At 43.8% G+C, this 14476-nt stretch overlaps 1 protein-coding gene across 1 annotated transcript in view; it reads right to left on the bottom strand.

The window, feature by feature from the left end:
• Positions 1 to 307: 307 nt before the first annotated feature.
• vipr2 (vasoactive intestinal peptide receptor 2) overlaps positions 308 to 14476 on the bottom strand; it is a 41358-nt gene continuing 27189 nt past the window's right edge. Inside the window, exons 5-13 of the mRNA XM_007901188.2 lie at positions 12121 to 12218; positions 8735 to 8870; positions 8036 to 8186; positions 7401 to 7461; positions 5902 to 5971; positions 2562 to 2653; positions 1414 to 1543; positions 846 to 887; positions 308 to 513 (exon numbers count right to left, since the gene is read on the bottom strand). Coding sequence (XP_007899379.1) covers positions 355 to 513; positions 846 to 887; positions 1414 to 1543; positions 2562 to 2653; positions 5902 to 5971; positions 7401 to 7461; positions 8036 to 8186; positions 8735 to 8870; positions 12121 to 12218 — 939 coding nt within the window. The 3' untranslated portion in view covers positions 308 to 354. The remainder of the gene's footprint in view (positions 514 to 845; positions 888 to 1413; positions 1544 to 2561; positions 2654 to 5901; positions 5972 to 7400; positions 7462 to 8035; positions 8187 to 8734; positions 8871 to 12120; positions 12219 to 14476) is intronic.

Here is a 14476-nt window from a genome sequence, read left to right as displayed (position 1 = left end):
AAGTGGGAGATGCCAAACTGAGATGGAATTTTTTTTTCCACGTGAAGGAAAAAAGGTGCCAGACAGCGCAAAGTAAATTAATCCTGAAAGCGGTCACTGGTTATGTACAAGATATGACATATAAGAAATAACCCTTTGATTTTCAAGAAATCCTAGGAAAAGAAGTCTGTTTAAAGACGTCTCGAAACATCCGTGCACATTGTTACGAAGCTTAAGAAGCACATACGCCGCAAGAGGAATATTCTAAGGTTCTTTAGAAGCGACCGTCCGGATATTTGCACCAGTTTATCCAAAACCTTCCACCACATACATGATGCATGCAATATTTTATTAGCTGTTTTTCGAAGCCACATTTTACACAACGGAGGTTTCGGACTGCTGGATGGACTGGGCGCAGGCGTTCCGAATTGAGGAGCCATTGCCCGTGATTGACGTGCGATGCATATTGTCGTCAGCGTTCAGTTTACGGTTCGAGATGACACCCCGCCACTTCCTTTTCAGTTCAGTTTGCACCTGCGTTTCAGAAATGAGGAACGTCAATGGCTGAAACCAAACTACTGGGGAGAAAATTGCTACTTTAGGGGTTTTAAACACAGAAAGGCCTATTCGGCTCATGGCGTCTTTTTGAGAGGATCGTAGGAACAAGAGTAGGCCATTCAACAACAACGACGGCAAATTACATTTGCGTAGCGCCTTTCACGTCAGGAGGATGTCGCAAGGCACTGGACAGTCAGGGATCCGCACCTGAGCTGGTGGTTGGGATCAGGAGGGGGTGAGAGTGGGGGTAGGAGCTTAATTTGTGAATGAAATATCGAATAACTCCTTAAACCATCAGAGTAACTTACCTCGCTATTTAGAAAGCAATACAAAATTGCAACAACCAGGCCCTGCAAGAGGAGAACAATTGGAAAGTTAATAATAATAATCTTTGCATTTGATATAGCCTTATCACGTCGTTCAGACGTCTTAAAACGCTTCACAGCATATACTGTAAAGTGAATTGACTGTATATTTTGTGGGTGAAACGCGGCAGCCAATTGCGCACAGCAGCGTCCCCACAAACAGTCATGGATTGAGTGACCAAATTATTAGTACAAGTTTTATTTATTTATTTTTTTGAAGTGATTATTATCCCTGGAAAGTGATCCGCCAATCGACTAACAACCGGTTTCTTACTTACCGCTGGGTAAACAGAAGCGTGTGGAGTAAGGAAACTTGCCTAAGGTCTTGCCCCGTCCAAGATTCGAACCTGGATGCTCTCGCTTGCAAGGTTGGTTGGGGCTCCAACCAATAGACTACAGGACTAACTCCATTTCCTGTTAAATTACTAACCCTCAACCATTTAACAGGAATACCCACTCGCTGTCAGTCTCCGCGTCCGAAACCTGCATGCAATGAGAGTTCTAACCTTACCTGGAAAGATCCCAAACATAATTCAAATGCGATCTTATAGTTTGTAGAGACGTTATGTGGGAAAAAGGCAAACACCATGTAGTGAACCCCAAACAGCGGAATTAGGAGCAAGGTAGATTTGGTAAGTCTCCTGTGATTCATTTGAAAAAAAAACAAGAATCATTGATGTAGCATTTACAGTGTATGTTCCCTGGACAAGTCAAATGAAAAGAACGACAACAACTTGCAATTATATAGCTCACTTCACGCAGGATAGATTTTTGGAGCGCTGGTAAATAATAACAATCCTTGTATCTTATACAGCGTCTTTCACATCAGGAGGATGTCTCAAAGCGCTTCACTATATAAACTGTAAAGTGTAGTGACTTTGTATTCCGTAGATGCACCCAGTAGCCCTTTTGGACACAACAACAACAAAATTACATTTGTATAGCGCCTTTCACATCAGGAGGACGTCCCAAGGCGCTGGACAGTCAGTGTTTCGGACCCGAGCTGGGGTGTCAGGATTGGGGCAGGTGGAGGGCAGGGCGGGAAGAAAGGTGACCGAAGGCACGGTCGAAGAGGAGGATCTTGAGATGGGTCTTGAAGGAAGCAAGGGAGAGGGTGAAGCAGAGGGACTGTGGGATGGAGTTCCAGAGGGTGGGAGGGCAGAGCGGCTGAAGGCCCGCCCGCCAGAGCCTGCTGAGCGGAGGGAGTGGGCAGGTTGGTAGGGTGTTAGGACGTCACAGGGGGTGGGGGGGGGAGCAAGGCCATGGAGGCTTTGATGGTGAGGACCAGGATTTTGGACAAGGCAAGGTCCCACAAGCAGCCATGAAGTGAATGAACAATTTTATCTGAGGGATAGTTATCCAGAGCACCAGGGGGAACTCCCTTCTCTTTTCAAGTTGTTTCCATAGGATTTTAATGTCCACTTGAATAGGCAGATGGGACGAGGGTTTAAGGTCTTATTCCAAGGATGACACTTCCAAAAATGAATTGGGCTGTCAATCTAGACTATATGTGTTCAAAAACCCAATGTTGGGCTTAAAACCAGCACCTTCTGACTCAGAGGTGAGAGTGCTATCAACAAAGCTAAACTGATGCACGTAATGTTTGTGTCGTGACAATTTCTATAGGTGAACAGAGTGAAAGATTGAAAGGTTTCTTACTTGTACTGCAACTGGTCATTTCTTCCAATGTCTGGTGACCTTAGCTTCTGTACCAGAATTCGTATAATACTAATAAACAGGAGAAAGTTTAGCTGTAAATTAAATGAAAATATACACATGAGCCACATTCACTCACAAAAAGACAAAGTTACTTCAATTGTCATTCTTAATAATAACAGCAACAACAATAATAATCCTTGCATTTGAAATAGTGCCTTATCATTTAGTCGAGACGTCTCAAAGCATTTCACGGGATATAATGTAAAGTGATTTGACTGAGTATTTAATGAATGAAACGCTTTCATTATGATTTAATCAATTCCTACAATTAAATCTACAAAATGATATTTAACGCAGTGTTTCATTACATTCAGATGCACCTCTACTATTTTTATATCCACATGACAGATGCTGAACATCTAGTTATATCTTAGTTATTCTTAAATGAATTAACAGAATTGATTTTTAAGCTATTATTCAATGCACAATAATAAATAATCCTTGCAGTTGACAACCTTATCATGCTTTTGAACCATCGCAAAGCACTTCCCAGGATTTTACTGTGAAGTCTAATGACTGTGTATTTGTAGACGAACATGGCAGCCACTATGCACACAGCAATGTCGCACAAACAGCCATGAAGTGAATGTCCATGTTGAAAGCGTTAGGCGCAGCTAGTCGGGCAGCCCAGGCGAGGGTGAGAGCTGAAGAGGGTGGGAAGGGCACAGGTGCCCGAAAGGGCAGTCAAAAGATGTACATCTTGAGACAGGCTTCAAACGAGGGAGGGAGCAAGTCGTAGGGACCCCACGATTCGCTGAATGAAAGGAGCGGCTGAGTTGCTTTAGTTGAAGTAGGACTACAAAGTGATTTGCACACACAAAGAATTAGCTTTCATGATGCAAAATGCATTTTTATTGTGTCTTATTGTGTTGAAATGCCTCAAAGCATTTTATAACAATTAGTGTCAAGTGTAGTGACATTGTATTTGTAAGCAAATCCAGCATCTTATTTGGGCACAACAAAGTCCAACAAACAGCCATGAAATGGATGGCACTCCCTTCTCTTTTTGAATAGTACTATGGGATATTTAACATCCACTTGAACAGGGAGACAGAATCTGTCAGTTTTAAAGCACTCCCCCTTCAGGGCTTTGAGATGTTTTGGCAACATGATAAGGCACTATATAATAATAATAATAATAATACCAATAATACCAATAATAATCCTTGCATTTGATATAGTGCCTTGTCACATGGTTGAGACGTCTTAAAGCGCTTCACAAATTATACCGCCAAGTGAATGTTTTGTGGGCTAAATGTGGCAGCCGACCATTGCCAGAAGTGTTGCACAAACAGTCGTGAATTCAGTGACCAAATCATTCTTATTTATTCATTTTATTTTTTTAAAAGATTATTGCTCCCGGAATGTGATCCCCAACTGGGTTCCTACTTACTGCTAGGTAAATAGAGGCGTTGGGAGTAAGGAAACTTGTCTAAGGTTTTGACCTGCCGGGAATCATCTTGCTTGCGAGGCAAAGGCTCTAACCAATACTCGACAGGACTCCATATCAAATGTTATTATTATTATCGTTAATAATAATAAAGTACTATATGATTTGTGCTGCTGTATGTACCTGATTGTACTACATAGTCACTAGTTCCCAGTACAAGCTCATTAAGGAGCTATGGTAAAGAACCACACCTGCCTGTGTTTTACAGTAAAACTCGCATAAGACTTATAAGTCGTCATTATAAATTGTATAATTGGCTAAGTCTTACAATCACCGGAGTCCCATTCAGTTTTCTATCAAAGCCACTCAAGATTTATTTTCACTAGTCATATAAATCATCTCCTAACTCGTAACGCAAGTGCTCATGTGGCAACGGATCAAGAAGCATTGAATCACGGGAAATGCGGTCTTGATGACGTGCGCACTTACCGGTTGCATTGAATTATGCATCCACAGTGTCGATTATTGATGAAATCAGATTTTATATGACTTACAAGGTTTGCCTGTAACTCAGGACTTCCGAACGAGTCATATTAAATGTTGTGGTCCTGACTGATACAACATATGTGAAATTTGCTGAATATTTTGTTATTTATAAGGGATGATGCAGGTATTTGGAGACCACATTGTGCCCATTTTATTGATCCGAGATCACGGCATTACTGAATGGACAGCTCCCAGTGGAGGCAGATTGTGTCAACAAAGGTGCCTAAAAATCCCTGGACCTAAGTCTCTGCTACCAGTCACCAGCAAAAGTGTCTCTGACATTTTTTGGGGGAGGCTGGGGTGGTCAGCCGGGTATCTGACACACATGGAAACCCATCACCATGCTTAAAAATATCCAAACCAAACTGAGAGTTCCACATATGTATGCTACTCTAGAGATGGAAATTTCCCTGCGTCTGGAATGCAATGCGCACTTGGACCCTGGAGGTACACACTGTGCTTACCTATTTCCGGAGAGTATGAGGCGTAGGCGACATGATAAGGCATGACACCAAATGCTTTGATCATTATTTTAAGAAATATTATTCGATTCGTGCTGCTGTATGCTTGAGTTAGCAAGGCTTGGGAACCCCCAAAGTGTGCGTTGGGGTTCTGCTGGAGTTTAACCAGCTAAAACCACATGGCTTGCTATGGAAAAAACAATCACACTGTTTGTCCAGCAAGGTCCCCCCTACCCATTAAGTTTTCGGCTACAGGGTTTGAGCAGGAAGTATCTCTGACCCCAGTGACTAGTTGGCTTTCCAAGACTTGCTGACAAGCAAGATTGGCTATTCCGTCATCAGCAGCGCCCTTGAGCACTATGGCCACCGCCTGGCGTCAGATAATCAGTGGTGTGGACACCGGCTTGCTTCAGGTCCCCCCGCACTTCCCGCCTCACCATGGCAGCCGGGCATTCAGCACCTCTGCCCCCATCCTCTGGAACTCTATCCTGCAATCCCTCCGCCTCATCCCCTCTCTTGCCTCCTTCAAGTCCCATCTAAAGACCTTGCTCTTTGATCGTGCCTTCAGCCACTCTCCCACCCCCACCCCCCTTACCCTTCACCCCTCCTGACCCCAACGCCCAGCTTGGGTCCAAAAACCCCTGACTGTCCAGCACCCTGGGATGTCTTGCCAATGTGAAGGGTGCTATGCAAGTGTAATTTGTTGTTTTTGTTGTTGTCTTGGAGGTAGGGCTTCAGGTGGGAATTAAAGATAGATAGAGGTGGCGAGGAGGAGGGTTTGAGGCAAGAAGTCTATCTATAAATTTATTTCCTACCGCAGTCAAATTCTCATACGCCATAGATCCGAACCCGGTAAAGTTAAAGTTTTGAATTCATTACTTACTATAATAGACAATAGAATTGGCCCACTGATAGTCCACCATGGAATTATGTGACGGTTGGTGTCCCAGCAGCTGAATAACAATGTGAAGATATACAGGAGTAAATTACAGTCCAAACACTGCAACCAAAACAAGATGCCTTCATTGACCTTTAGAGGTCAGAGATATTAACAATAAAATAACAATAATAATCTTTGCATTCAATATGGGCCCCTTCAGTGTGGTTTTGATTTCTTATGAGCTTCACAATGTCACAAGAGAAGTACAAAGTATATTCTGTCGAGGGCTTCGAGACATCTCGAAGATGTAATGAGGCACTATATCAAATGCAAGGATTATTAAATAAAGAAGACCCTTCGACTGAACTCATCCTTCCAGAATACAACAACAAAAAAATTACAATTGTATAGCACTTTTCATGGTGGGAGGATGTCCCAAGGCGCTGGACAATCAGTGTTTTGTACCCGAGCTGGGGGTCGGGATCAGGGAGGGTGGAGGCCAGAGGAGGGGGAAGGAGGGTGATCGAAGGCACGGTCGAAGAGGAAGGTTTTGAGACGGATCTTGAAGGAGGCAAGGGAGGGGGCGAGGCGGAAGGACTGTGGGATGGAGTTCCAGAGGGTGGCGGCAGAGTGGCTGAAGGCCCGCATGCCAATGATGAGGCGGGTGAGGTGGGGGACGTGAAGCAGGCAAGAGCCGACTGAGTGGAGGGTGTGGACAGGTTGGTAGGGGTTGAAGGTTGAGGTGAGAGGAGAGGCGGTGGAGGAGGATAGAGTGGTCAATAGTATCATAGGCAGCAGAGAGGTTAAGGAGGATGAGGAGGCAGTGGGATCCCTGGTCTTAAATGTCATTTGTCACTTTGACCAGAACTGTTTCTGTGCCATGGATGGCAGGAGGGGTTCGTGAAAGGAGTGCCGGGAGAGGAAGGAGAGAAGCTGGGAAGCAACAACTCATTCCAGGACCTTGAAAAGGAAAGGGAGGTTTAAGATGGGACGGTAATTTGAGCGCAGGGTTGGGTCCAGGGAGGGTTTTTTTAAGGATAGGAGAGAAAGCGGCCATTTTTAAATGGGTGGAAATGGTGCCAGTGGACAGGGAGAGATTTACGATGTCTGTGAGTAGATGGACAAGAAGGTGGAGCTGGGAGGTTCCATATCCATCTGACTGTCCACCCATCACAGCATCCAGACGTTTCTTTTTAAATGAGTCCTGGCCGCAACCACGCTTCCTGGTAACCTACCGTTAACTACCCATTGGGTAAAAAAATACATCCTGAACATAGTTTGTCTGTCGTGAAATTGCCCTGTTCTGCAGTCTGGTGCTTCCCAAAGTATGTCCAGGGCTCACTCACTCTCTCAATATCAATTAAAATCTTGCTACCTCTATTAGGTCTCCTTTCAAGACTGAAGAGCCTTAGTTTGTCTAATCATATCAGTGATGCTGAGTTAGAGCAGAATAAAGTTACCATGCCAGCGTCCTCTGTTTAACATTAGTTCCCATTACTCACTCAGTGTCCTCCAGATAAACCCTTGTGAGGGTCCAGACTACTGTGAAGAGGGTTGGCATACCTAATAAAAAAATTGTGTTAATTTCAGTCAAACCATAATGTTATAACAATAATGCTTACATTCGGTAAAGCACCTTTCGTATTAGGTGGACGTCCCAAAATCCTTTACACGATATAGTATAAAGTGCAGCAACTGTGTGTTTTGTGGGTGAAGGTGGCAGACAATCTGTCCCACAAACAGCCGTAAAGCGAATGAACGATTTTATTCGAGGGGTTTGTTGGCCAGGATACTGGGAGAAACTCCATTCTCTTTTTGAATAATGCCAAGGGATCTTTTAACAACCACCTGAACAGGCAGACGGGAGTTCAGTTTAATGTCTCACCCGAAGCACAGCACCTCCAACAATGCAGTACACCCCCAGCATTGCATTGGAGAGTCAGCTTAGACCATATGAGTTCTAAAACCTGACACGGGGCTTGAACCCACAACCTCCTGTCTCAGAGGCTAGAGCGCTTCGACCAATTGAGCCAGATTGTCACTCTACGAAAGCAATTAGCAGTGATTTCAGATAAAACCGAATCCGATGACAATTTTTTTATATATATATATATCTATATGTACAAAAATCCATTACCCCATCCGATCAGAATGTAGACAGCAAAGTACTTATTTTCTGAGAAAAAGAACAGCAAGAGTGTTTGCAGGTACAGCCCTTCCACCAGCAGCCAATAGAAATTAGCGATGATGGAGTACTGGAAGAACACAAGTATAGCTTTGCAGCCGACCTATAATCAAACAAGCAGAAGAACACTCAGCCAACGTTCAGCTGAACAGAACTTGAGGCTGAAAATGCGGGTTGTGCAAATAGCCCACGTGTGGACTGTGAGCTATGAGCTAACCCTGTGTCATTTACACAGCTACCCGTAACTAATGTAATATACAATTACAATAAGTACAATTTGTTTCAGAATTGCCTGTAATCCCGTGGTTAATTCAGAAAAAGCAAATAATCCCCTGTATTACACACAGCACCTTTCAAAGTCTCAAAGTGCTTCACGGATTTACTATGTCAAGTCTCTCCATTGCTTTAGTCATGAATGATATTTCAATTTACAAGCAAAACTGCTAATCCCCCAATTCCGTGATCAGTCTGTAGCTCTACCAGATGTGTCCATTGAGAGGCCAGCTTCTCTCTGCCAGAGTGTATGTTATTTCTCCCCTCTCACACTCGAGTATATGGTATTTCTCCCTCTCACACTGGAGTATAGGTTAACGCGTCTATGTTACTACATTGTAGCTCTAAAGCATGAAGAAGACAAGTCCTCTGACCTACCATCGATGCTTCCTCACATTCAAGGGAACTGTCGTCTGAAAACAGGGCACCATCCTTCAGGAAAACAGATATTGCCCGCAAAATGAAAGAGAAAAAGAGATTCAGGTGGATGTAGTTCCGAGTACAATGAAGTTTTCTGCATTCAGAAAAAGAGAAATCATTTGAAAGATAAACCTAAAGTCTTGTAAGAGGTGAATTTTACAACAACAAATTACATTTGTACAGCGCTTTTCATGTCGGGTGGATGTCCCAAGGTACTGGACAGTCAAGGATTTGCACCCGAGCTGGGGATTGGGTAGAAGGCAGGGAGGGTAGGGGTAGGAGAATGACTGAAGGTATGATCGAAGAGGAGGTCTTGAGATGGGCCTTGAACCAGGCAAGGGAGGGAAAGAGGCGAAGGGACGGTGGGACGGAGTTTCAAAGAGTGAAAGGCTGAAAGCCCGACTGTCGATGGTTCGGTGGACAGGTTGGGGGGACGTGGAACAGGCCAGAGTTCGCTGAGTGGAGGGAGCGGACAGGTTGATATGGGGTTAGCAGATTGGAAGGAGCAAGGACATGGTGGGTTTGAAAGCGAGGATGAGGATTTTGAACTCTTATCAAAGGGGGAATGGGGGTGATAGGTTCACAGACATCGGTGCGGGAGAGGACACGAGCTGCAGAGTTTGAATAATCTGCAGTTTGTGGAGGAAGGAGTTGGGTAGACTGACAAGCAGGGAGTTAGCATAATCGAGCCTAGATTATAACAAAAACAAAGTAAGGAATTTTATACCATGAGGGCAATATCTCCTAGCTTTAAAATTTATTGTATGAATCATAATCTTGCTTATTTTAAGCCACAGGCTGTTTTAAGCATAGAAGGTTACCAACTGCTTTTTAGCCCTTGTTTGGTGATGTTGGGTTTCAAAGAGGACATTCCCAAATGCCACACAGACAAGAGCCACCGAAGTCAGATCAGGAGAAAACTACTGATCAATAGCAATATTGGAAACTTTATATTAGCTATTAATTAAGCATTTTAAGACTTTCTCTTATAAATACCCCATAGGATATCCTAAGGAATATTTAATGTCCACCCGAACAGGTAGACGGGATCTCAGTTTAACGTCTCATCTGAAGGATGGGTATTAATACCCAGGCAACACAATACATGCAGATGTACTCAGATGTCTTGGAGGCCAATTCTTCTGACCTCAGCTTGGACTCTGATCTCCAGCAGGGAAATAGAAGCCTGAAATTTCACATCGTCTCAGCCTGGAAGACCATTACAATGGCTAGGTGTAACTTAATAATAATAATAATCCTTGCATTTGATATAGCATCTTATCACATTATTGAAACATCTCAAAGCACTTCTCAGAATACACCCTAAAGTGAATTGACTGTGTATTTTGTTGGTGAAACATGGCAGCCAATTTCACACAGCAGTGTCCCACAAATGGTTGTGGATTGAATGACCCTAATTTTTTTTTAATCTCTCAGAAGATTCGTTTAACCACAGTCGAGGTTTGGCAGAAGTAGGAGCTGTGAATGGTGGTTGAGAGAGAAACTAATAGAGTTTCTGATGATTTGGTTCTGGACAACCAGACACGTATGAAATTAGCTAGCTGCCCATCTTTTGCAAATCTTGCAATTTAGATGCCCCAAATTCCACCTAGCCTTAGCCTGTAAGACCATTTTATTTTAATATTTAAGATCTTAAAAATTTCAGACAACAACAACAAATTGCATTTATATGGCACCTTTCACGTCAGGAGGATGCCCCAAAGTGCTGGACAGTGAGGGGTTTGAACCTGAGCTGCGGGTTGGGATCAGAGAGGGATGTTGGGCAAGGGGGTGGAGGCGGGAAGATGATTTAAAGCACGATCGAAAAAGAAGGTCTTGAGACGGGCCTTGAAGGAGTCAGAGGAGGGGGCGAGGCGGAGGGACTCCAAGATGAATGTGCCAGTGCTGTCTACCATTTGTTCACAAGCATCCGTATTTCCACGTAGACATTCACTACTGATGGTAAAGCAAAGAATCCAAGAGTAAGCCAGGTGCTACTCTGCAATGTGTACTGTTTCCAGCGGACCTTGAACAAGCCTGGATCTGTGTCTATCAAGGCGTAAGTAAAGGGGAACAATGTATAAGACAAATCTGATAAGAAAGCTGTGCCTCAGGGAAAATAAATTAATCATTTCAATTAAAATAATATTATCAGGGACATCTCTCCAATGAAACTCCCACTCGCTTTATTGAAGCGGTACGTCAGAAATATAACTCTTGTAACTGAGGGAACCGTGGGCCATTTAATATGACTAACAGGACAAAACACAATCAACATGGAAAGACCATGCCATGGGCGGAATTGTATTCCCTATTGTGTTCCTCTCATAGCCACTACCCCACCTCCCCCTTCTCCCTCCTCTCTCCCCCTTCCTCTCCAAAACATTGTGATGGCTGTTTGCCAGAGCTGGTAGCCCAAAAGCTGAACATCCTGCGGAAGCTATTTGGGTATCAAGTGTATTTAATGCGGGGATACTAAAATTTATTATATTATAGTAATAATCTGATATAGGACCTAATCACGTCGTTGAAATGTTTCAAAGCACTTCACAGGATATAACGCAAAGTGAATTAACTGATGTATTCTGTGGGCGAAACGTGGTAGACAGTTACCAAATGAAACCAATTTTATTTGGGGGATTGTTGGCCAGGATACCGGGAGAAACTCCCTTCTCTTTTCGAATAGTGCCACGGGATCTTTAGCATCCACCGAAACCGGCAGATGGGACCTCTGTTTAATGTCTCATCCGAAGGACGTAAATAATAAACGCAAGGAGAATAATCGTTTAAAATTAAAATTTAAATTAGTGGGGAATTGTAGAAAATTCTTAAATTCGGTCTTGATTCGGAAGCTGATTTTCCACAGGTTCTTTGAAGAAAGGAAAATGTTTGTTTTCAAATTCGGATTTGATTTCAGTTATTTGAATCAGTGAGTTTTCCAAAAATTCCACGCAATTCCACTCATCAGCTGGGAACACAAGTATAAGATAGCGACTAGAGGATCTGAGAGAGATTTTAGGAGGAACCACTTCACGCAGAGGGTAGTGAGAATGTGGGACTCTCTGTCCAAATGGTTCAATCAGATAATGTTGAGTGCATTTAAGAGGAAGCAAGATTTACACATGAAGGAGTGGGGAATGGAGGTGTTTGGGAGTGGGTAAGGAGGGGTAGAGACTTGCGTGGAGTATAAACAGTGGCATAGACTGTTTGGGCCAAATGGTCTGTCTCAGTGCAGAACAATCAATGTAAATCTTAAAATTTCTAAACAGAACGGTCTTATAGGCTGAGACTAGGTGGAATTTTCAGGGCTTACTGAAGGCAACGGTAAATGTACAATTTCTCACCTGAAGAGAATAAGAATAGCAGATCCGGTGGTGAGGGCAACCAAGGAAACGCTGTGTCCAAATGTATAAATGGCCTTCGCTAGCACGAAGAAAGTATCCTTTAATAAAACAGAGCGAACAGTCAGTCTTTCACGTAGCTGCATCATGAGCGATTGCAAAGGACAGTCAGTAAAGAGCACGCAAAGAGTTTTATGCAATATCAGCAGCCAATTTGCGCACACAGCAATGTCCCACAAACCGTCGTGGATTGAGTGACCAACATTTTTTACATATGAAGGCATTATTACCCCCAGATCCGCCAATCGACTAATAACTGGATTCCTATTTACTGCTAGGTAAACAGAGGCATGTGGAGTAAACAAACTTGTCTAAGGTATTGCCCTGCCCGGGAATTGAACTCGGGTCCTCTCGCTTGGGAGCTGAGTGCTCTAACCATTACCCTACAGGGCTCCACTGACACCTTTTCAAGTCTAGAAATTCTGAATATTAAAAGGGAACTACAGGAGTCAACTACAAGAGCATGGAGAAAGGGCAGGTAAAATGGGACTGAAATGATTGCTCTTAAAAGAGCCGGTATGGATATAATGGCCCGAATGGTCTTCTTCTGTGTTGTAAATTTCTAAATAGGTCTTTTACTCTCCTTGCATTTGCCCACAGAACACAAGGCCACTGCTCTTTCTGGTACGCCCTGTAAAGCAACTTTGGGATGTCCTCCCGACATGAAAGATGCTATGCCAAAATGCCAGGATTGTTATTACCCGTGCGTTCATCAGATTTCCCTGGCAAAGAGGCTAATGGTAGGACACCTTGCTCGCAGTTTATTATTCCGATGGCAGCCACTAGGAAGAGCAGGAGCGGGCCCTGAGGTTCCTCAGCCGAAGTGTCTCTGCCAAGGGTTTCCCGTTGTCATGATAAGTGTCTATTTTTAGCCATTGGCTTACGTTTTCAATCTTATCACGTGGTCGGGGAACTGGAGACATGAACCTGTGTTCCATCACTCTATGGCAGAGCACAGCTTTGCATCAATGTAAAACCTTGCTTGCAAGTTACCACAAAATCTGTTCTGGTTTTATTATTAAACAGTTTGTCCACAACCATAGGGGCTCAGCCTCTCCATCCCCCCATAGATCTATCTACAGCACACTGTGTAAAGCCCCCCCCCACAGAACATTCTCACACATCGAGTTTGCCCACAACCTGGATTCTCTTTGTGATGTTTAAGCACTTTGAAGTGTCCTCCTGACATGAAAGGTACTTCACAAGTGTCAATTGGATTGTCAGATACTTTCACCAGGAAGAGTAAAAGTGTATGACGGACACCACCTTGGCTGAAGAGAAGTAATAATCCTTGCATTTGATAATCCTTGCGCCTTATCGCCCACAAAGCGTACAGTCACCACACTTTTGTGAAGGGCTTTGAGACGTCCTTCTGACATGAAAGGCGCTACACCCAATGCAAAGGCTATTATTGCCATGATAATCATGTCGAAACACCACAAAGTGCTTCACACAGTTTTCCTATGAAGTGCAGTGACTATATATTTCATAGGGAACTGCAACAGCCAATTTGCGCACAGCAAATGCCGCACAAACAGCCATGAAGTGAATTACCAATTGATTGTCTGCAGAAATTGTCGGCTCAGACACCAGGAGAAAACCCTTTCTTTTCAGGAGACAAAACTTTTCGAATAGCACCAACCAAGCCAGACCGGTTTAAGGATACACCATGACTAGCGTTTGAAACAGAATAATAATAATAATCCTTGCATTTGATACAGCGCCTTATCAAACTGTTGAAAAGTCTCAAAGCGGTTCACAGAATATATTGTAAAGTGTGATAAGGCGCTGTATCAAATGCAAGGATTATTATGGATTTTGTGGGCGAAACGCGGCAGCCAATTGTGCAGCGTCCCACAAACAGTTGTGGATTGAGTGACCCAATTATTTTTTTGAGGGATTATTACCCCCGGAAAGCGATCCACCAATCGATTAACAACCGGGTTCCTACTTACTGCTAGGCAAACAGAGGCGTGTGGAGTCAGGAAATTTGCTTAAGGTTTCACCTTGCGCAGGAATTGAACCCAGGTCCTCTCGCTTGCGAGGCGAGTGCTCTAACCACTACACTACAGGACTCCCAACATTTTTCCGGTTGTAAACCTTTGGTTACGGTTGCTGAGCTGAATGTGTTCATCCTCAAAGTGACGTTTGTGCTGAGCGGTGTGTGTTTGTGCGTGTTTCGCGTACGCCACACAAGCACTAAATCTGTGTCGGAACCACTGTCTGATGTAGCCCTCGGCTGACGCAGGCTGAGAGCTTCTATGGCAAGGCTGAAGATCGACTGGAACATCAGGGTCTC

Source organism: Callorhinchus milii, unplaced genomic scaffold (assembly GCF_018977255.1).
Source record: "Callorhinchus milii isolate IMCB2004 unplaced genomic scaffold, IMCB_Cmil_1.0 Scaffold2, whole genome shotgun sequence".
Classification (NCBI taxonomy): domain Eukaryota; kingdom Metazoa; phylum Chordata; class Chondrichthyes; order Chimaeriformes; family Callorhinchidae; genus Callorhinchus; species Callorhinchus milii.
This window is presented reverse-complemented; position numbering and strand designations above follow the sequence as displayed.